General features: G+C 41.3%; 1 protein-coding gene across 2 annotated transcripts in view; it reads left to right on the forward strand.

Moving 5' to 3' along the window:
* Nucleotides 1–22,220, forward strand: part of polr1a (RNA polymerase I subunit A) — a 198,316-nt gene that overhangs the window by 122,156 nt on the left and 53,940 nt on the right. For both annotated transcript variants that reach the window (XM_073042216.1, XM_073042217.1), the window contains exons 21-24: nucleotides 2,378–2,460; nucleotides 14,714–14,879; nucleotides 17,306–17,527; nucleotides 19,759–19,973. In XM_073042216.1, the coding sequence (XP_072898317.1) occupies nucleotides 2,378–2,460; nucleotides 14,714–14,879; nucleotides 17,306–17,527; nucleotides 19,759–19,973 (686 nt within the window). The remainder of the gene's footprint in view (nucleotides 1–2,377; nucleotides 2,461–14,713; nucleotides 14,880–17,305; nucleotides 17,528–19,758; nucleotides 19,974–22,220) is intronic.

Genomic DNA, 22,220 nt, shown 5'->3' on the forward strand with positions numbered 1-22,220 from the left:
TTATATTTGTAATTAATTTAGATCACTTTGTAGAGGATCTGTTTTCACTTTGACGCAATCTTTTTCTGTTGATCAGTGCCAAAAAGAGCCAAATTAAATTCACAGATTCAATATTATTTTGCTTTCGGGGTACATGCATTTTCCCAAAGTTAGCTATTATCAGTGGTGGCTGAGTGATTGCATTCTCAGTGATTTCAGCCCATCTGCAGAGACTTGAAGTCAAAATTTGGGCTGACACATCAGAGTATTGTTGGAGCAGAACTGAAATGTCAGAGCTACCTTGAGTTGGGTGCATTATGACCATGTCATAGGAACATTTGACCCATAGAGTTTGTTCCATCATTTGATCACAATTGATTTATTTTACCCCTCAACCCCATTCTCCTGCCTTCTCCCCGCAAACTTTAACACCCTTACTACTCAAGAACCAAATAGCTCGATGGATGGAAAAGATCTCTTAGTGTTATTTCAGAGAGATCAAGAGATGCATGTAATATCCAGGGCAGTACTTGCATCTCAGCCAACAAAGTCACATCTGCGGTTAGTCTTCCTAAGTGTGAATTTGTTGCTATATTTCTTGCGTTATGGCATTGACTTCACTTCAAGAGCATAATGCTGGTTTTCATGTGCTTTGAGTTACTGTATGCCAAGGTTGTGAAAAGTGGAAGCATTTTTTTTAATACTTGCTGGTTGATGGCAAAGGTTGCCTGATTCGTACTCTGGCTTTTGTAAATTGGCGAAGTACTATACAAAGCAGAAGCAGTGCTGAGCCAATTTGATTTTTATTTTGCAGCAGTCGTCTTCACTGACTAAAATCTAACTTCATCCATCTGGTGGTCTGACAGTTTTTCTCGTCTTTGCAATATTTAGCATAGGCGAGTTGTGAATGGTTTGACACTCTTGAATGTCCAGATCGCTTCCCTGTATTCGACTATGTCTCAAACCTGCTTTATTTGCTTTTAAACTTGCAGTTGTTCACACTTTAGAAAAGAAATAAGTTGCTATTCCTACAATTATATTGAGAGAATTACATTTGTGACCTCTGGGAAATTGAAATATTTTGCAGCAAAAAAATTATTTGTGTTGTGCGGCTGCTGCTGCAACAAAGGAGACTGTCTACCTGCACCATGCCCTCTCTGGATCTGTTACGCTTCCTTCTGCATTCTGTTAAATTGCTTTACCTCGTACTGTCACAGAGCACTGTGTGATCTGTACACAAGACAAGCTTTTCACTGTAAGCGTGACAGTAATAAACCAGTTCCAATTACAACTATTTTGAGCATGACAAGCTGCTGGGGTGAGGTCCCGGCTGTGAGAATCTAAGGTCAGAGGACACAGCCTCAGATTAGAGAGGCGTCCTTTTAGCACGGAGATGAGCAATTTCTTTGCGACAGGCAGCTATGGAGGCAGAAGTTGATAGATTCTTGATTGGTATTTATGTGTGTGATGTGTGAAATGCATATGTTATCAGGCTATCACATGATACACACGCACCTCACTTAAAGTAAAGGACAACCATAAAACTCGCAACATTCTGCTCTCTCGTTTTCCTTTGAATTAGTGAAATGTTTTGCAGTTACAAAACTTAACACCTACCTGGCTTCATCAGCCCATTTGCTTTCCCTTGCTTGCCTCTGTCTCCTAGCTCAATCCATTCTGCTCTCCCTCCAAACTGGCTCCTTAAGCCCTTGATTTCTTCCCCTCTCCATTTTATACCAGCTAACATCTCCCACCACTCTTGGTCCATGTGTAGGGTCTCAACCCAAAACACTGACAGTTCTTTTCAACCCCACAAACCCTTGATTTATTTATTTATTTGCTGCCGATAGCAGTTGGATAATGATCAGATAACTCTCACGGGGTAAATAAAATTCAAGAAAGGCTATAAGAAAACAATATTTTGCGAAGTACAAAAATTTCCTATAAAAGCAAAATCTCGCAGATGCTAGAAATGTGAAAAAAGTGACGATTTAGGAGTAAGCACAGATCATTTGGTCCCTCAAGCTTCTTTCACCATTTAATACGATCTGACAACAAATTGGTAGAAACACCAGAAGGTCAGAAGTGCGAGAGTAAAATCTCTGATGTTTCAGGTCAATAATCTTTCACAGAAAAGCTACCCTTGATCTCTGGTATTTCCAACATTTTTGGTTTTCTTCACAGAAGAATATATCATATGTTGGCAGAGTGTCTGTGATTGGTTTGTGATAAAATGTCTCTGCCTCTTTGAGTTTAGTGTGATAGCTTAGTGTAGGTGTTCACAAATATTTTTATGCCACGGGGTCTGTGGACCCCAGGTTGTGAACCCCTGTCTTAGTGCAAGCTTTAGGAAGTCATCAAAATCTTCATTTCTAAATGTTATTCTTTCATCCTCCAGGAGTTTTTCTTTCACTGTATGGCTGGCAGGGAAGGTCTGGTAGATACAGCCGTGAAAACTAGCCGATCTGGGTACCTTCAAAGGTAAGGAACTGTTTAAACTTCTGACACAGAAAATAATAAATCACTTTAGTTGTTTCATCTGGCAGCGTATTCCAAATACTTAACAGTCTCTGGAAAAGCACAGAAGCATAGAAAACCTACAGCACAATACAGGCCCTTCAGCCCACAATGCTGTGCCGAACATGTACTTACTTTAGAAATTTCCTAGGGTTACCCATAGCCCTCTATTTTTCTAAGCTCCATGTACGTATCCAAGAATCTCTTAAAAGACCCTATTGAATCTGGCTCCACCACCGTCGCTGGCAGCCTATTCCATGCACTCACCACTCTCTGCGTAAAAAAAAAAAAACTTAACCCTGACATCTCCTTGGTACAGATCATTAAGGGATTGGACAAGATAGAGGCAGGAAATATGTTCCAGATGCTGGGAGAGTCCAGTACCAGAGGGCATGGTTTGAGAATAAAGGGTAGGTCATTTAGGACAGAGTTAAGGAAAAACTTCTTCTCCCAGAGAGTTGTGGGGGTCTGGAATGCACTGCCTCGGAAGGCAGTGGAGGCCAATTCTCTGGATGCTTTCAAGAAGGAGCTAGATAGGTATCTTATGGATACAGGAATCAAGGGATATGGGGACAAGGCAGGAACTGGGTATTGATAGTAGATGATCAGCCATGATCTCAGAATAGCGGTGCAGGCTCAAAGGGCCGAATAGTCTACTTCTGCACCTATTGTCTATTGTCATAGATCAACAAGGAAGAAAGAAAAAAAGACCAAAACAAAGGTCAAACAATAAGATATAAGACAGGAAAACTGCTGTGAATGTGGAACTATGCATCTAGATTTTCAATTTGCCAGTTCTGATCTAGCAGCATTTTCCAGTATTATTCACAAGAGTTCCAACATTTACCGAATTTAAAAGATAAATTCTCTCTTGGGGGCTTTGAGAATTATAAAACAGTTCTGTCTTATTTTGGATCAGAAGTCTCCATCTGTATTTAAAAAGCCATCTGTAGCCTTAAACTATTTTCATTACGAGTTTTAGTTGCAATGGCTTGCTTTATAACAGACTAAAGAGGGTCTCTAATGCACTACTTTCCAAAATATGCATTCTCTGAGATTTGCTCAGTTATTAATTTGACAGCTTGTTATATTTTGAACGAGCTGGGTGTTACTCATAATAATGAACCTTGGCAATAGGTTGAGAGCTATAAATGGGAGTTAATGGAACAATGCACCACAGAGTATTGCTGACTCAAACAACAAGATCTTTATTGAAGGATGTTTAACCATCATGCATAGCTTTCAAGCAGAACTATGTACAGAACTTTTTTTTAAACAGAGAAACAGATTAGTACTTAGATTTGTAATCTTTTATAATGAATTAGTATGAAACAGCCTGCCGTTTCATGGATTCAGAGTAGTGACCTTGTATTAATGAACCCAGAAGTTAAGTTATTGAATTAATTATTGCACTGTTAAACGGCCACTGGTTAGTAACAAACATACACAGCTCTGCTTCTCAAGGCTCTATAACTAGTGCACTAAGCTAATTTGGCCGATCTGATTTGGTCAATTTGAAAAAACTGTTAATATGAAAATATGGAGTATTTGCAGAGACACAGGTTACAAAACCAATACCTCAGTTTAAACTTTGTAAGATACTGCTTCAGACTTAGCAGCAGAATGCCATTAATGACCACATTATGATCATGGATAGTTAAGTACCTTTAACGTGTTAGCATTACAGTGGTATAGAGAAAAACATCACACCAGACCCCGGAACAAGAACGTGCATGACTGACAAACCAGATTATCCAGAGTACTGCTGAGCTGTGCATTGAATAGTGTTATAGGATATTTCAAATGTTCTAAGGTAGGCAAATCCTACAGTATAATGCTACACTCCTTTATCAACCTAGACTTTGTGCACCAGTCTTTGACATGAGGACCAAAAGCCATCTGACATCTGGTGTGCAGTATACAAATACAACAACTGAGACAAAGACAATAGACAATAGGTGCAGAGGTAGACCATTCGGCCCTTCGAGCCTGCACTGCCATTCTGAGATCATGGCTGATCAACTACTATCAATACCCGGTTCCTGCCTTGTCCCCATATCCCTTGATTCTCCTATCCATAAGATACCTATCTAGCTCCTTCTTGAAAGCATCCAGAGAATTGGCCTCCATTGCCTTCCGAGGCAGTGCATTCCAGACCCCCACAACTCTCTGGGAGAAGAAGTTTTTCCTTAACTCTGTCCTAAATGACCTACCTCTTATTCTCAAACCATGCCCTCTGGTACTGGACTCTCCCAGCATCTGGAACATATTTCCTGCCTCTATCTTGTCCAATCCCTTAATAATCTTATGTTTCAATCAGATCCCCTCTCAATCTCCTTAACTAGATAGATAGATAGATAGATACTTTATTCATCCCCATGGGATTCCAGCGAGTACAAGCCCAGTCTCTCTAACCTCTCTGCGTAAGACAGTCCGGACATCCCAGGAATTAACCTTGTGAATCTATGCTGCACTTCCTCTATAGCCAGGATGTCCTTAACCCTGGAGACCAAAACTGTACACAATACTCCAGGTGTGGTCTCACCAGGGCCCTGTACAAATGCAAATGGATTTCCTTGCTCTTATACTCAATTCCCTTTGTAATAAAGGCCAACATTCCATTAGCCTTCTTCACTGCCTGCTGCACTTGCTCATTCACCTTCAGTGACTGATGAACAAGGACTCCTAGATCGCTTTGTATTTCTCCCTTACCTAACTCTACACTGTTGAGATAATAATCTGCCTTCCTGTTCTTACTCCCAAAGAGGATAACCTCACACTTACTCACATTAAACGTCATCTGCCCACTCACCTAGCCTATCCAAGTCACCCTGAATTCTCCTAACATCCTCATCACATGTCACACTGCCACCGAGCTTTGTATCATCAGCAAACTTGCTGATGTTGTTCTCAATGCCTTCATCTAAATCAAAGGTGATATCTTGAGTAAACTTTCCCTCCTACAAAAACATTTTAATTCAAAATTCACTAATGCTTGCACTGTTTTCAACCTTTCATTATTATGGTTGGAAATTCCCAACTGCTTCAAAAAGGCAACAATTATACCAGTGCTTAAGGAGAGTAGTGTAAACTGCCTTAATGACTACTGCCCGGTAGCACTCACATCTACAGTGATGAGAGACTGTTCATGGCTACAATGAACTCCTGCCTCAGCAAGGACCTGGATCAACTGCAATTTGCCTATTGCCACAATAGGTCTACAGCAGACACAATCTCAATGGCTCTTCATATGGCCCTAGATCACCCGGACAGTACAAACACCTGTCAGGATGCTGTTCTTGACTATAGCTTGGCATCTAACACCATCTTTCCCACAGTCCTGATTGATAAGCTACAGAACTTGAGCCTCTGTACCTCCCTCTGCATTTAGATCCTCTACTTCCTATCTGGAAGTCCACAATCTGTGCAGATTGGTGATAATATCTCCTCCTTGCTGACAGTCAACACTGGCGCACCTCAGGGCTGTGTGCTTAGCCCACTCCTCTACTCCTTCTATATCCATGACTGTGTGGCTAGGTATAGCTCAAATAGCATCTATAAATTTGCTGATGACATAAACATTGCTGGTAGAATCTCAGATGGAGATCAGAAGGGGTACAGGAGTGAGATATACCCACTAGTTCAGTGGTGTCGCAGCAACAACCTTGCACTCAACGTCAGTAAGACCAAAGAGCTGATTGTGGACTTCAGGAAGGGTAAGACAAGAGAACACGAACCAAACCTCGCAGAGGGATCAGAAGTGGAGAGAGTGAACAAGATGGAGTTCCTGCGTGTCAAGATCTCTGAGAATCTAATCTTGTCTCAATATATCGATACAGCTATAAAGAAGGCAAGAAAAAGGCTATATTTTATCGGGAGTTTGAAGAGGTTTGGTTTGTCACCTAAAACGATTGAAAACTTCCATAGATGTACTGTGGAGAGCATTCTGACAGGCTGCATCGCTGTCTGGTATGGGGGTTGGGGGTGGGGTGGGGTTTCTACTGCACAAGATGAAAGAAGCTACAGAAAGTTCTAAAATTAATCAGCTCCATCTTGGGTCCCAGCCTCTATGATATCCGACAGCTTCAAGGAGCAGTGCCTCAGAAAGATGACGTCCATTACTAAAGAGCCCTATTACCGAGGGCATGCCCTCTTCTCATTGTTACCGTCAGGAAGGAGGTACAGAAGCCTGAAGGTGCACACTCAGCAATTCAGGAACAGTTTCTTCCCAACTGCTGCTAATTTAACAAATTTCACGACACACTGGTGAAAATAAACTTGATTTTGATTCTGAAATAACATTCATGAAGCTATTACAAATAATAAACAGTAAAGCTCTTGCAGTAAGATATTGAGCAAGTATAGTATGCAAGCTCATAATTCAGACTGGTATCTTGGTGGATTACTGAAGGATTACCACACTATAGATACTGCCACATTTCATAATCTGAACTTTGTTTAACTACCTGAGCCTCTCCTGTTGCTTGACAGATTCCTATTGTTTACATCAAAAACTGCTGAAACATGACTAATCCCTAAAGAAAGCAAAACTGAACACAGGATAAGGAGTAACTTTAGGAAGAGATTACGCTACAATTTTCAAGATGTGGCAAAGCTTGGTAACAAAGTCAATCTGAGAATATTTTTATAATCAACAAATCCTTGTCAAACAGGTTCAGGCAGTACTCTAAAACAACATTTTCATTGCTTCTGATTGTACCAAATTATACATGTTTAGGTATTGTTCAGAAATGTCCTTTGATACACAATATGTCCTTTGATGCGATAAGAGAGCACAATTATGTCATTATTTTTCTCTCATTGTTAATTATTAATAATTATTAATAATTAAGCATTATTAATGCTTTTTGAGATAGTGATTTAGATGCATATCATATTTTTTACTGAGTTAAGTATTGTATGTAATTAGTTTTGCTACAACAAGTGTATGGGACATTGGGGAAAAAAAAGTTGAATTTCCCCATGGGGATGAATAAAGTATCTATCTATCTATCAATGATAGTTTTCAAAATCCCAACTTGTTTCATACTTCCTTGGTGTAGGCGTGTCTTGTCGATCCTTTAAAATGAACTGTTGCATGGCATGACGCCACTTTCCTTGTAAATGTCAGTTCCTTTTTTTTCTGTTACCTTGAACAGCCCATAAAAGTAACCAACTTTACAGAGCGCAATACTTAAAGTGATGGTCAATTATTTTGAGGAGCCCACACAGAGCAGAGACTAGACCTACCACCATCTCTCAACTTTGCCTCCAGAAGGCCTATGATGCGCTAACTCTTCTTTAATAAAGCTGATGAGCTTCCAGGCACTATTAATCCCGTATCAATGACTTCCCAGTCTTCTCCGTGGATTGTCACCTTGTCGTGGTGGAGAAGCTTGTGTAGTCCTGAGATCTCGAGAGCGATGCCATTTGGAGCAGTGCTCCACCCTGACAACAATCCAACCAAAACCTCAACGGTGGAATAGGCGGACGAAGTTACTTTGAACTCAACGGCTGTGAAGGCGGATGAAGGCTGCAACAGATCCATCAGCTCCAATTGTCGTGGTTTCCATGCCATTGGAATCAGTTGGTTGATTTGTGAAGTATCGTGTGCTTCATCAAGTACACGTTATACAAGTACACGCACAGGCGTCTTTGCTCTGTGGGCCTTAAGATTGGACTCATAAGCCACTTGAGAGCCCATAAATAGATCAACGGAACGAAGACTATCATCCTTGACCTCGAGGGATAGCCACGACGATGACTTCCCAGCCACAGTTAACATGGCAGTGTGAATGAATGCATTTTAAGTGCAGGTACTAATATTTTGAACACTGAGAAGGTACTTTTACTGCTAATTTTTACTTTGTTAAGTAGGATCCCTTTTATCTTGTGGTATCAGGAGTCAGTCTATTTTCAAATGCTGAGATGATAGCAAGTTTTAATGCTTAACCTAACAGGAGTCTCTGCAAGCCATCCAATGCTGAAACTATAGATTTGCATAAGCAGTTTTTAGTATGTTTAGTGCATTTATGTATTGTTAATATAGCAATAACTTTGCCTAACTAGTCTCATGTTATCAGTGTGCTTTTCAAGCCAGCAGTGGTTCTGTCTTCTGGGAAAAGTGGCTTCACAGATTTGAAAGCACAGTGACATAATTTGAAGTCACAAATGGTCTGAAAAAAAGGACTCCCTGTACTACATAGTACTCAGGAATTACAGGACATTTCTGGCGGAATGCTGCTAACAATTTTCTAACTAAGTTGGAGAAAAGGCTGTGCTGACTTCATACTTTACTCTAGAACATTGTGAATGAAGATAATAGTGTTTCATCACAAAAAGCTACTATAAGAGGCAAACTAAAAATTTCTAATCTTGAGCAAGAGATGAAAATGTAACTCAGAGAAGGATACAAATCAAAGTAACTTAATTGAAAATAGTTGTAAAGGTTGTTATTATTACTTATTTATCTTCTGAATCTGGGTTTTGCAGTCTAGGCCGTTTATAGTCTATTGCTAACTGCCCTGAAAAGTTGCTGGTGAGCTGCCATCTTGAACGGCTGCAATCATGGTGAATGAGGCATCAATCAAGCTTTCTGAGAGTTGGAAAAAAAAAATCTACAATAAGTATAAAATCTTACACTACTTAAAAAGTACAGTGTATAGATATACAATTACAATAAATTACGAAGGAAATAGGAATAACAAGATAATGGTCATGGGTTCATGAATGAGCATAAATATAAAATAATAAGTATTTAACTTACCTTTGCTATCATGTTGATGGCAAAGTAACTTTACTAGCCATCCCACTAATGTGCTTTTACTTTGGCTGAATCACTTCTATAGGTTGGTATGTCCGTTAGATCACCTTTAAATCTTTCCCCTCACCTTAAACCTATGTCCTTTAGTTCTACCCTGGAAAAAGTTATGACTTATCTACCCCACCTTTGTCCCTCAGATTTTCATCAACGTATGTAAAATTATCTTTCAGCCTCCTCTGCTCCAGAGGAAACAGCTCCACTCTCTGAAGCAATGTTCCTGTGAATCTTTTTCTGCACCCTCTCTAACTTAATCACCTCTCTTCTATCATGTGACCAGAGCTGCATGCAATACTCCCAAAAAGTCAAAAAATGTACAACATAGAAACAGACCCCTTGGCCCATCTAGTCTGTGCCGAGCCATTTAAACTGCCTCCTCCCATCAACCTATACTGGGACCATAGCTCTACCATCCACATACATATCTGAACTTCTCTTAAATGTTGAAATTGAGCTCACATGCATCACTTGCACTGGCACTTGTTCCACGCTGTCACGATCTTCTGAGAGAAGATGTTTCTCCTCATATTCCCCTTAAACCTTTTGCCTTTCACCCTTATCCCATGACCTCCCAACCTCAGTGGAAAAGCCTGCTTGCACATATGCTACCTGTGCCCCTCATAATTTTGTATGCCTCTGTCAAATTTCCTCTCAATCTTCTACTGTTGTGTGCTGGGGCAGCAAGCTGAGGGTAGCAGGCACCAACAGAATCAACAAACCTATTCGTAAGGCCTGTGATGTTGTGGGGGTGGGACTGGATTCTCTGTTGGTGGTGTCTGAAAAGAGGATGCTGTCCAAGTTGCATGCCATCTTGGGCAATGACTCCCATCCACTCCATAATGTACTGGGTTAGGCACAGGAGTACATTCAGCCAGAAACTCGTTCCACCGAGATGTAACACTGAGCATCATAGGAAGTCATTCCTGCCTGTGGCCATCAAACTTTACAATTCCTCCCTCAGAGTGTCAGACACCATGTGCCAATAGGCTGGTCCTTGACTTATTTCCACTTGGCATGATTAACATTATTTAATTATTTGTGGTTTTATATTGCTATATTTCTTCACTATTCTTGGTTGGTGCGGCTGTAACGAAACCCGATTTCCCTCGGGATCAATAAAGTATGTCTGTCTGTCTGTACATTCCAAGGAACTAAGTCCTAACCTATTCAATCTTTTCATATAACTCTGGTTCTTCAGACATAGTAACATCCTTGTAAGTTTTCTCTGGACTCTTTCAAATGTATTTACATTTTTCCTGCTGGTAGGTGACCAAAACTGCACACAATTGGGCCTTCCCAATGTCTTATACAACTTCAACATAACATAACATAACATAACTTAATACTTTGACTTATGAAGGTCAATGTGCCAGAAGCTTTCTTTACAACTCTATCAACCTGTGACACCACTTTCAGATAATTATGGACCTATATTCCCAGATCCCTGGTTGGTCCTACTGAAGTGCTACACCTTACACTTACCTGTACTAAATGCCATCTGCCATTTTTCAGCCCACTTTTCAAGCTGGTCCAGATTCTGCTGCAAGCCATGTTAGTCTTCCTTGCTGTCCACTACACCCCCAATGTTGGTGTCATCTGTAAATTTGCTGATCCAGTTAACAACATTATCATCTAGATCGTTGATATAGATGATAAGCAGCAATGGACCCAGCACTGATCCCAGCAGCACTCCACTACTCACAGGCTCCCAGTCAGAGATGCAACCATTTACTACCACTTCTGGCTTTGCCCACAAAGTCAACATCTATTCCAGTTTACACCCTCATCCTGAATGCCGAGTGACTGAACCTTCTTCACCAACCTCCCATGAGGGACCTTGTCAAATGCCTTGCTAAAGTCCATGTAAACAACATCTACTGCCTTGACCTCATCAACTTTCCTGGTAGCTTCCTTGAAAATCTCTAAGATAGTTAGATATGACCTACCATGCACAAAGACGCACTGATGATCCTTAATCAGTCCATGTCTATCCAAATACTCATATCCCATCCCTTCGAATACCTTCCAATAACTTTCCCACTACTGATGTCAGGCTCACCAGCCTATAATTTCCTGGCTTATTTTTAGGGTCTTTCTTAAACAGTGGAACAACATAGGCTATCCTCCAATCCGACACCTCACCTGTCGCTAAGGATGATTTAACTATCTCTGCTAGGGCCCCGACAACTTCTGCACCTGCCTCCCGTGGGCAGAGAGCATGAAGAGTTAATGGAAGACACTCTGAAGGTCAGAATTAATTTGACTTTGAGAGTGGTATGGATTAATCGGGGGATAGTCGAAATAACTTTGTTAAAGTCTGACTAATTTGATTGCGATTTTCCAGACGTAACTACGTGTCAGTGAGGGTAGTGCGTATGATGTTGTTCACGTGGACTTTGGTAATATCTTTGACAAGGTCCCATATGGGAATTCTTCAAGAGGTTAAAGCCCATGGGTTTCAGGTCAGTTCAATTTTGGCAAATTGGATCCAAAGTTAGGTTGATAATAGGAGGCAGAAGGGTGATAGTTGAGGGCTGTGGTGGATACCTGTGACCACATTTGCATTAACAATCTAGATGCCAGAAGAGGAGATATAATAAAGTTCATGAATAACTGGAAAATTGGTGGTGGTGCTGATAGTGAGGTTGGTAGTTTTTAGCTACAGAATGATATTGAGGAGTTGGGAAGAGGAGGTGAGCTGCAAGTTGAATTTACTCCTGAAAACTGAAAGGTGAAGCATTTTTTTGGAGGACCAGTAAGGCTTGGATATACGCAATAAATTGTGGTACTCTATGAAGTCTGTGGTGTGTATATCACGGGTGTATACGATGGTTAAGAAGGCATTTGGTATACCTTCCTTCATTAGCTTGGACTTGAAACGTAAGAGCAGGGATGTTATGGTATTGAAAAACAGCGTATTCGTGGAAACACAAGAACCTACAATTGCTGGAATCCAAAGCAACAAACAAAATGCTGGAGGATTTCAGTCAATCAAGCAGTAAGTGGGCAGTTGATGTTTCAGACCCTATATCTGGATGCAACCTTGGTGTGTATGTCCAAGGACTTCTGAAGACAGCAGTACAGGTGTCTGAGGTGGTTAAGAAGGCATTTGGGATACATTCCTTCATTAATTTGGACTTAAAGCTATTTAAAATATTAGTTGGTGTAGTTCCAGTCACCACACAATAGGAAGTGTGTTTGGGCTGGAGAGGGTGCAGAGGAGATTATCTGGAATGGAATGTCCTTGTTATGAGGTGAAACTTGATGGGCTGTGTTGTTTCCTTGTTGCTGAGATACACAAGATTATGAGAAGCATAAGATGGTGAGGCAGATGATCACAGTAATGAGTAAAAGATTTTTTAAAAGGATTAAGAAAGAATTTGTTACACTTGGTGGGTTGCTGTAATCTGGAACACTTCTGGATGCAGGAACTCTTAAATGAGTACTTAAAATGCCATGGTATAGAAGGCTCTGGTTGAAAGCCTGAAAATGGGATTAGTACAGAAATGTACTAGTTAGCCAGCACGTGAGATGATAGCGGGGCCAGTTTCCACATTATATGTTTCTTTAGGACCTTAAATAAAACTATTATTGGGTCATACAGTTCATCATGGTTGCTATGTCATTCATTAAGTTGTTGGCTGACTATGTACATCAGCACTGACCTTTTACGCCTTGATCATCCTAATGTCTAATAACCTGTTGCTCACTGTCTTGAATATACAGACCTGCTTTAGGAATTTTCAAACGTATTGTTATCTGTGCAGTTTTTAGATTATCCGGAGAAGGGGTAGAAAAATGTGACCAAAGAAGTATCCTTTAAGCTATGCCTTGGCCACAATGATGAGTGGTTTAAGGAAGTAATTTCCAACCCCCCGGACTGCCAACTTTAACACTGGATTGGAGACTGGAGCATTGGAAGGATTTAATGTAGCGGGAATGATTTTGAGATCAAAATCAGTACACAATTCAGAATTTTAGATCAGGGTTTTGAAGAAGGACCTTATGTGGGCTGGGGAACAAAGATATGCAGGTGAATAGAATTCAAGTGTTCAAGAAAGTAGCATCCATCTTTAAAGACCCTCACCATCCTTGACATGTCCTCCTCATGTTACTACCATCGGGGAGGAGCTAAAGGAGCCTGAAGACTCACACTCAACATTTTAAGAACAGCTTCCACTGCTATTTTGCCTTCTTTATAACTACATTGATATGTTGGGACCAGGTTAGATCCTCAGGGATCTTGACACCCAGGAACTTGAAGCTGCTCACTCTCTCCACTTCTGATCCCTCCATGAGGATTAGTGTGAGTTCCTTTGTCTTACTCTTCCTGAAGTCCACAATCAGCCCTTCCATCTTACTGATGTTGAGTGCCAGGTTATTTTGGAAGCCTAAGTGTGCAGAGATAAAACTAGGATTTACTTGGGGTTGGCTCTGACATTCTTTGTGAATGTACAGTGCCGGGAAGCTTACTTGGGCTAAATAGCCATTGGGGAGATGGACGAAGTGATGGCATCAACATTGGGCACCACAACAACTGGAGATAAGAAGATTTGCATTCATATACTGTCATTATCCCACAGATTGTACTTTGCAGTACAGTACTTGCAAAGTCTAGTGACTTATAATGGAGGAACTTTGGTAGCTAGTTTGCATTCAATAAGATCCCATAAACTGCATTTTAATAATTATCATGTAATTTTTAGTGACATCGGTCGAGAGATTAAAAATTGACTAGGAAACCAGGAAACTCCTTGGGATGCAATTCTTTTCCTGGATTGATGCAACTACACAGTTAGTCAAAATAATGCTTTACATTTGGTCTCTGAAATTCATTTCCATTAAGTCAATATAATCAAATTTTGTGAGTGAAATGCTAAGAATTTGTACACTTTTCTTCCTCCCACCTGTATTTCTGTGATCTTCACATCCAGTTGAAAGGGAAGATGCAACCTCAGCATAATCTCTCACCAGCACGTCTGCCCTGTTACTGGAGTCTAAGCCTAAATCATTATCTGGAGTGTCATTTGAGCCATCTGACTGCAAGTGTTACAATTGAACCATGGCTGACAAAGATAAGGGAAAAAATGAAAGTAGTAATTAACGGAAGAAAGTATTAACTATTTGAATTTCACATGTTAGATGTAATTTGAACTGGCTATCTCCAGGTTTGGTAGCCAGTTTACATGCACTAAGACACCATAAAGTGCATTATTATGATAGTTATGTAATTTATTTTAGCAACATTAGTTGAGAGGTAAAAATTGGACTGGGAGCCAGGAAGCTCCATGTGGATGGAAATTTGTTCTGGATTTGTTCATGGATAACAAAACGTAATAAAAATTAATGCAAGAAATTATGGTATTGATGGTTTGAATTTTTACCGTTTTTTTATAGATGCATAATAAAGCATTTGGAAGGGCTGGTTGTACAGTATGACCTGACAGTACGGGACAGTGATGGCAGTATTGTACAGTTCCTGTATGGGGAAGATGGTTTGGATATTCCAAAGACTCAGTTCCTGCAGCCAGAACAGTTTCCTTTTATTACAAATAACTATGAGGTGAGTTGTCTTTTGTTTGTTCATTTGGATGTTTTGCAGTAGAACTATTCAGGGAAGATGGTTTAAAAAAAAGTGTTCCAACAATGAGGTTGAAATGAAGTACATCCAAGTATGTTCTGTATTCCTCTCTCTTAATGACATTTTTTATTTTATATGGTTTAAAACATAGCCACAGGAATTGGTGTAAGTGCATATGTTAAGTTTTAGTTTGTCATTATGCTGTCAAGGAACAGAAGAAAATAAGTAATGGGAATGTGAGTATCTGAGGGCAATATCTCAGAATGAAGAGACTTCCCTTTAGAACTTGTCCTTTAGGAAATGTTAGACAGACTTGGCTTGACATCACTAGAGCATTGGAGGGTAAGGGAAGACCTAATGGAGGTTTTTAAAATTATCAGAGGAACAGACAGGGTAGGCAGTCAAATCATTTTCCCAGGGTAGAAGTGTCAAACATCAAAGAGCATGCTTTTACAGTTAGAGGGATAGAGTTTAAACCAAGATGAGAGGCAGGTTTGTACACAGAGAGTGACAGGTGCCTAGAATGGGTTAACAGGGGTTGTAATGGAAGCAGGTAGTTTGAGGCTTTTTGGTAGATGCATGAATACAGAGGGATATGGATAATACACAGGAGGAGGACACTTAGAGTAAGTAGACATCAAGATTGTACAGCGTCATGGGCTGACTGGACTCCCCAGTGCAGTACTGTTCTATGTTCAGCTGGGATGAGGAGGAATTTCTTCAGCAGAGGGTAGTGAGACAGTGAAATTGGGTTGCTATGGAGTGCTGTGGCAGCCAAGTTTTTATTGTACTTCAGGCAAAAGAAGGGTGTCAAAGGTTACAGGGAGAAGGCAGGAGAATGGGATTGAGAGGAATAATAAATCAGGCATGATTGAATAGTAGAGCAGACTCGATGGACTGAATGGCCTAATTCTGCTCCTTTTGTCTCATGGTCTTACTTAATCCTTAAAGCTTTCTCTGCCATCCATTAAGATCATGTCTGACTTTATCCCTTGCTCCCCTTAAACGTGCAAAAATCTATGAATGTCTGTTTGATTGAACCTGATGAAGGAGTCTCCACAGGCCTCTAATTCACCATGCACTCAGTCCTAAACCCCCTTATTCTGAGATTGTGCCCCTTTTGGGGGGAGGGGTTGAAATCTCTCTGCATTCATCCCACTGAGCCCTGTAAAGCCCTGCAAGTTTCAATGGAAACTGCTCTTATTCTTCCAAATATTAGAGCACAAAGATCTAGTTTAATCACTCTCTCTTCATGTGTTTGAATCTTTGCTGCTGCCACTATGACAAGTACATTGTTTTGGATCAGATCAGCGGAGCTGTGCATGATACCCAGGGGCGGAATGACCAAAGTCATACATAATTGCTGTAAGACTCGGGGGTTGATTTACAATTTTAAGTTCAAATTTCCCTAGACTATGGTGAGTAAACTCATCATTTCATGAGTTACTGAGTTATGCAGCAGTAACAGATATCAGAAGGACCTAATGGCCTATTGTGTCCTGTCCTCGTTCCACCCAATGTGGTCCCACACGTTATTGATCTTCTTGGAGGGAGTCAGGTCTCCGTAGTATCTTCTCTGTATCTGAATGAGACGGAGCTGAGAGAATATAAAGCTGTTTGTTCCCCTTCTTGAAGTCCCCAGAGGTAGGTGTGGGTCACTTAAACCCATTATGGTCATGGAAACAGGCCCACCGGCCCAATTCATCCATGCTGATCAAAATACCCATCTAAACTAGTCCCATTTGCCTGTGTTTGGCCCATATCCCTCTAAACCTTTGCTATCCATCTATCCTCCCTTTTGGATAAGCAATAGTTGAAATATACCTAGTTCCATGTACCAATCTTGCTTTGTTAACCACTTAGTATTCTTCCTTACCATAAATGTATGCCCTTTTAATTAGCCATAAATATGGCTAATGCAAGATGGCATCATTTTAAAGTGATTGGAGGAAAGTATAAGGGGAAAGTCAGAGGTAGGTTTTTTATACAATGTTGTTTGCATAGAGCATGCTGTCAGGATTTTCGGTAAAGTCAGATATATCAGGGATGTTTCAGAAACTTTTAGATGGGCAAATGGATAAAAAAGAAATGGAGGGCTATTCGGGAGGGAAGGATTTGATTGGTTGATCTTGGAGTAGATTAAAACATCAACACTGTGGGCCAGAATCCTGTATTGATCTGTGTTCTATTTGTCAAACTCAGTTTTGAAATTTTAATTACATTGGCTTCTTAGGGAGTGGGGAGAAAGGCTGTGCTTAGCTGATATATCTGGTCTGCTCAGACTTCATTGTGCTTGCAAAGTGGTAAAAGCTAACTGAATCTGGGAGATCTCTTGAAGAGATTGAAGAGAACATTGGGATTGGGAAATTGGATTGGAAATTACTAACTTCATCTGTTTTATTTATTAGGTGATCAAAAAGTCGAAGCACTTGGAAGAGGTATTAAGTAAACTGGATTGTGAGGCTGCAGCCAAGTGTCATAAAGCAATAAAGAAATGGAAAACAAGGCACCCAGCTCCCCACCGTCGTCTTGGTGCATTCCTGCTGTTTTCACAGAAAGAGCTGGGTAAAATCAAGGAGGCGAATCCTGAAGGGGAGATGCTGAATACTAGAGACCCTGTAACTCAGCGAGTGAGTATGTCACATCAATAAGGAGTTCATTTTACCAAAGGAACAAGTGGCCTTTATCTCTAACAAGCTGGAGTCCGTGATTTAGTAGCTTTCATGCTCCCCTGTCACCTCCGCTCCTATTGAATATTTGCTATGACACAGAAGGAGGACTTCCAGTCCAGTGAATATATGTTGTCCTCTTGAAGGATCTCAGGCCAAAATGTTGACTGTTTATTCGTCTTCATAGACATGCTGTATGGCTTGGTGTGTGTGTGTGTGTGTGTGTGTGTGTGTGTGTGTGTGTGTGTGTGTGTGTGTGTGTGTGTGTGTGTGTGTGTGTGTGTGTGTGTGTGTGTGTGTGTGTGTGTGTGTGTGTGTGTGTGTGTGTGTGTGTGTGTGTGTGTGTGTGTGTGTGTGTGTGTGTGTGTGTGTGTGTGTGTGTGTGTGTGTGTGTGTGTGTGTGTGTGTGTGTGTGTGTGTGTGTGTGTGTTTCCAACATCTGCAGAATCTCCTGTGTTTCTGTTGAGTGGATGCCCATCACTTCTATTTTCCCCCTTTTATTACTCTTATAATCTGTTCTATCCAGTTCTGCTGCCACTGTGTGTTAATTTATTGTGGCACTTTTGGGATGTGGGAGGAAGCCAGATCACCTTAATGAAACCCAGGCAGTCAACGAGAGAACGTGCAAACTCCACTCAGGCAGCCCGTCAATAGGGATTGAACCCAAGTCCTTGGAACCATGAGGCAATAGTGCTAACTGCTGTGCCACTGTGCTGCCTGCTTTAGATCTGATTCCTGGCCTCATTCTACAGTGGGAGGGAGTGCTGGAAAGTGGGGTAAGATTATGCCTGCAGTCAGATTGAGCTAATCAGTTAGATTGTGCTGGAACATGTCTGTTGCATGGACTCATTGCCTTCGGACCTCTGTTCCTGTACTTAACTGAGCAAAGTACCATGTGCTTGAGTGGGAATGCTGGGTGCTGGCGTGGTACGGAGGTACACTTCAATGCAAGCCATTCTTCTTCTTTAAGGCCATCACCCCTACTGGAGCAGAGGGTGCCAACAGCAGCTCGCCAGAGTCCTCCATCCTGGGCCGGCTTTTCAAGTTGTTCCCAGTTGTACCCCATCTTTGAAGGTCCTTCCTCTCCCAAGGATGAGGTCTTTGGTGCTTCAGTTGGTGTTTCTGTAGCTCTGAGTTTTAATGGGATAGGGTTGTTAATCCCATGCCCAACCCTCCTTCACAGCTGAGCTTGAGGTCATCCACACCAAAGTTAATGCAAACCATAGAATCATAAAGATGTAAAACACAGAAAGAAGCTCTTAGAGCTTTTCTCATCTGTGCTGTCTGTGATGCATATTTATGCTAATCCTGTTTGCCTATATTTATGCCGATTGTACATGCAGTTATCCAAATGTCTTTTAAGTGTTGTAATAGTATCTGCCTATCTCTCTGGAGGTTCAGTCCAGATATTACCATCTGTATGAAAAGTTTCTTGCGGTTGTTATAGCCCAGGGTGGTTAAGACCGAACTGCCTATTAAATACTCCCAATGGTGTGTGTCTCAAGTAACCTTTGACAACCCAGTCGAGCTCCTGGTTTAGCTACGAAGGCCAGTGAGACCATTTCTACTGACAGGAGAAGGGGCAAAGGCTGGTTACTGTAACCTCAGATCCTTCAGGCTAGGAGAAGGAAAACTCTGATCTCCCACCTCCGTTGCCTTGCGGCTATACCCATTCACAGGGAAGGTTTTGGAAGTAAACCCCAAGGAAAAATCTGGAGCTGGAGTCCCTAAAGCATTCCTACATTGAGTTCAACGCTGACTGATGGCTCCTGCAACATTGATTTCTCCTTCCCCATATTCTGTTTTCCTTGAAATTGGGAGGTGATAAGTAGAAGATAAAGGGCTGAAGAAGAAGAAGGAATTGATAGGAGAAGATTAGACCATAGGAAAAAGGAAAGGAGGAGTGGAGCCAGGGGGAAGTGATGGGCAAGTGAGAGGGGAAGGGGTGAGAGGGTAAGCAGAATAGGGCCTGGAGAAAAGGTGAAGGGGGTGGGGTAAAAATGACCATGAATGAGAGAAAACTACCCCTTGATATTTAAGGGTTGGGTTTGAACCAGGACCCTGGAATTACGAGGCACCAGCATGAATCAGTGCCCAATTGTTGCCACCCAAAACTGGCACATTGAACTCAGAAATACTTTGCTTGTTACAGCAATGAGGCCATACTAACATTATTTTCCTGTTGTGTATAGTTACAGGAGCTATGGGAATCATTGAATGCGAAGAGCAAACATAAATATATGAAGAAGGCTGCTCGCTGTCCTGACCCCTGCATTGCTGTTTATCGACCAGATATTTATTTCGGCTCAGTTTCGGAAGACTTTAGTGATGTTGTCGATAAATATCTAAATGAACAGGAGGGTAATGATTCTGGCAAGTACACTGAGTCAGAGCTGTCACCAAAATGGTACTTATCATGTGACTTATTTGATTTAATTTTGTTAAGGCTTTTCAGTGGCCACTTGATTACGTACAGGAGTGGAGATCAGTGAGGTGTTCTGCTGCTGTAGCCCATCTACTTCAAGGTTCAAATTGTTATGCCTTCAGAGATGCGGTTTTGCACACCTCTTCGAAATGCATGGTTGTTTGAGTTAGTTTCACCCTCCTGTCAGCTTGAACCAGTCTGGCGATTCTCCTCGTTAACAAGGCGTTTCTGCCTCTCACTGGATTATTTTTTGTGTTTCACGCCATTCTCTGTAAACTCTGTAGACTGTTGTGGGTGAAAATCCCAGGAGATCAGCACTTTCTGAGATAATCCCTGTCTGGCACCAATAATCATTTCACAGTCAAAGTCAGTTTGAATGGGCGCTGGAACGGTTTGGTAGAATTTGGTTTTCAAAATAAATATGAGGTAAAAAGATCGTAAGATATAGGAGCAGAATTAGTCCATTTCAACATGACTGATCCATTTCCTTCTCGGTCCCGATCTCCTGTCTTCTCCTCATAGTCCTTCATGCCCTGACTAATCAAGAATCTATCGACTTCTGCCTTAAATATAACCAATAACCTGGCTTCCATAGCCACCTGTGGCAACAAATTCCACAGGTTTACCCCTCTGTGGCTAAAGAAATTCCTCCTCATCTCTCTTCTAAATAGAATGGAGGCTGAGTCCTCTGGTCCTAGAGATTCCTACCATAGGAAACATCCTCTCTTTATCCACACTATCAAGGCCTTTCAACATTTGATAGGTTTCAATGAGGTCCCCCCTCATTCATTCTGAATCCCAATGAGTTCAGGCCCAAAGCCATCAAACACTTCACATATGATAGGCATTTAAATCCCAGAATCATTTTCATGGACTTTTTCGTGAACTCTCTCCAATGCCAACATATCCCTTCTTAGGTAAGGGGCCCAGAACACTCACAATACTCCAAGTGGGGTCTGACCAATGCCTTGTAAAACCTCAATGTTACATTCTTGCTTTTATATTCTAGTCCTCTTGCTATGCTAACATTGCACTTCCCTTCCTCACCGCTAACTCAACCTGCGAATGAACCTTTAGGGAATCCTGCACAAGGACTCCCAAGTCCCTTTGCACCTCAGATTTTTGAAATTTCTCTCCCTTTCGAAAATAGTCCATACTTTTAGATCATCGACCAAAGTGCATGACTATACACTTCCATCTGCCACTTTTCCCATTCTCATAATCTGTCTAAATCCTTCTGCAGTCTTTCTGCTTCCTCAACACTACCTGCCCCTCCACCTATCTTCATATCTGCTGTAAACTGGGCCACACTTCCATCATCCAAATCATTGACGTACAACGTAAAATGAATCGGTCCCGACACAGACCCCTGTAGAGCACCACTAGTCACTGGAGCCAGCCAGTAAAGGCTCCCTTCTACACTCTTTGCCTCCTGCCAATCAACCAGTGATCTATTCATTCTAGTATCTTTCCTCTAATACCATGGGCTCTTGTTAACCAGCATCATATGTGGCACCTTGTCAAAGGCCTTCTGAAAATCCAAATTCACAACATTCACTAATTTTTCTTTGTGTATTCTGCTTGTTATTTTGCCAAAGCATTCCAGCAGATTTGCCAGGCAAGATTTTCCCTTAAGGAAATCATGTTGACTTTGGCTTATTTTATCACGTGCCTCAGTACTCCAAAACCACATCCGTAACAATCGACTACAACATCTTCCCAGCTACTGAGCTCAGACTAACGGGCCTATAATTTCCTTTCTTCTGCCTCTTTCCCTTCTTGAAGAGTGGAATGACATTTGCAATCAACTCTGGTTCTTTGCACAACACCCAATCCAGAATAACTGATCCCCTGTTGGGCTCAACTACAAGCTGCTCTAAAATGCCATCGTGTAGGCATTCTACAAATTTTCCCTCTTGGGATCCAGCACCAACCTGATTCTTCCAATCTACTTACATATTGAAATCCCATGTAACGTTGCCCTTTTGACATACATTTTCTATCTCCTGTTGTAATTTGTCTCCAGCATCTTTGCTAAAGTTCTGACGTCTATATATAACTCCCATTGGGGTCTTTTTACCCTTGCAATTTCTTAGCTCTACCACAATGATTCTACACCTTCCGATCCTATCTGACCTCATAAGGATCTGATTTCATTTTTTAGCAACAGAGCCACCCCAGCTCTCTGCCTACCTGCCTGTACTTTCAGTATATGGATGTTAAGCTCCC

This window comes from Hemitrygon akajei, chromosome 4 (genome assembly GCF_048418815.1).
Source record: "Hemitrygon akajei chromosome 4, sHemAka1.3, whole genome shotgun sequence".
Taxonomy (NCBI): domain Eukaryota; kingdom Metazoa; phylum Chordata; class Chondrichthyes; order Myliobatiformes; family Dasyatidae; genus Hemitrygon; species Hemitrygon akajei.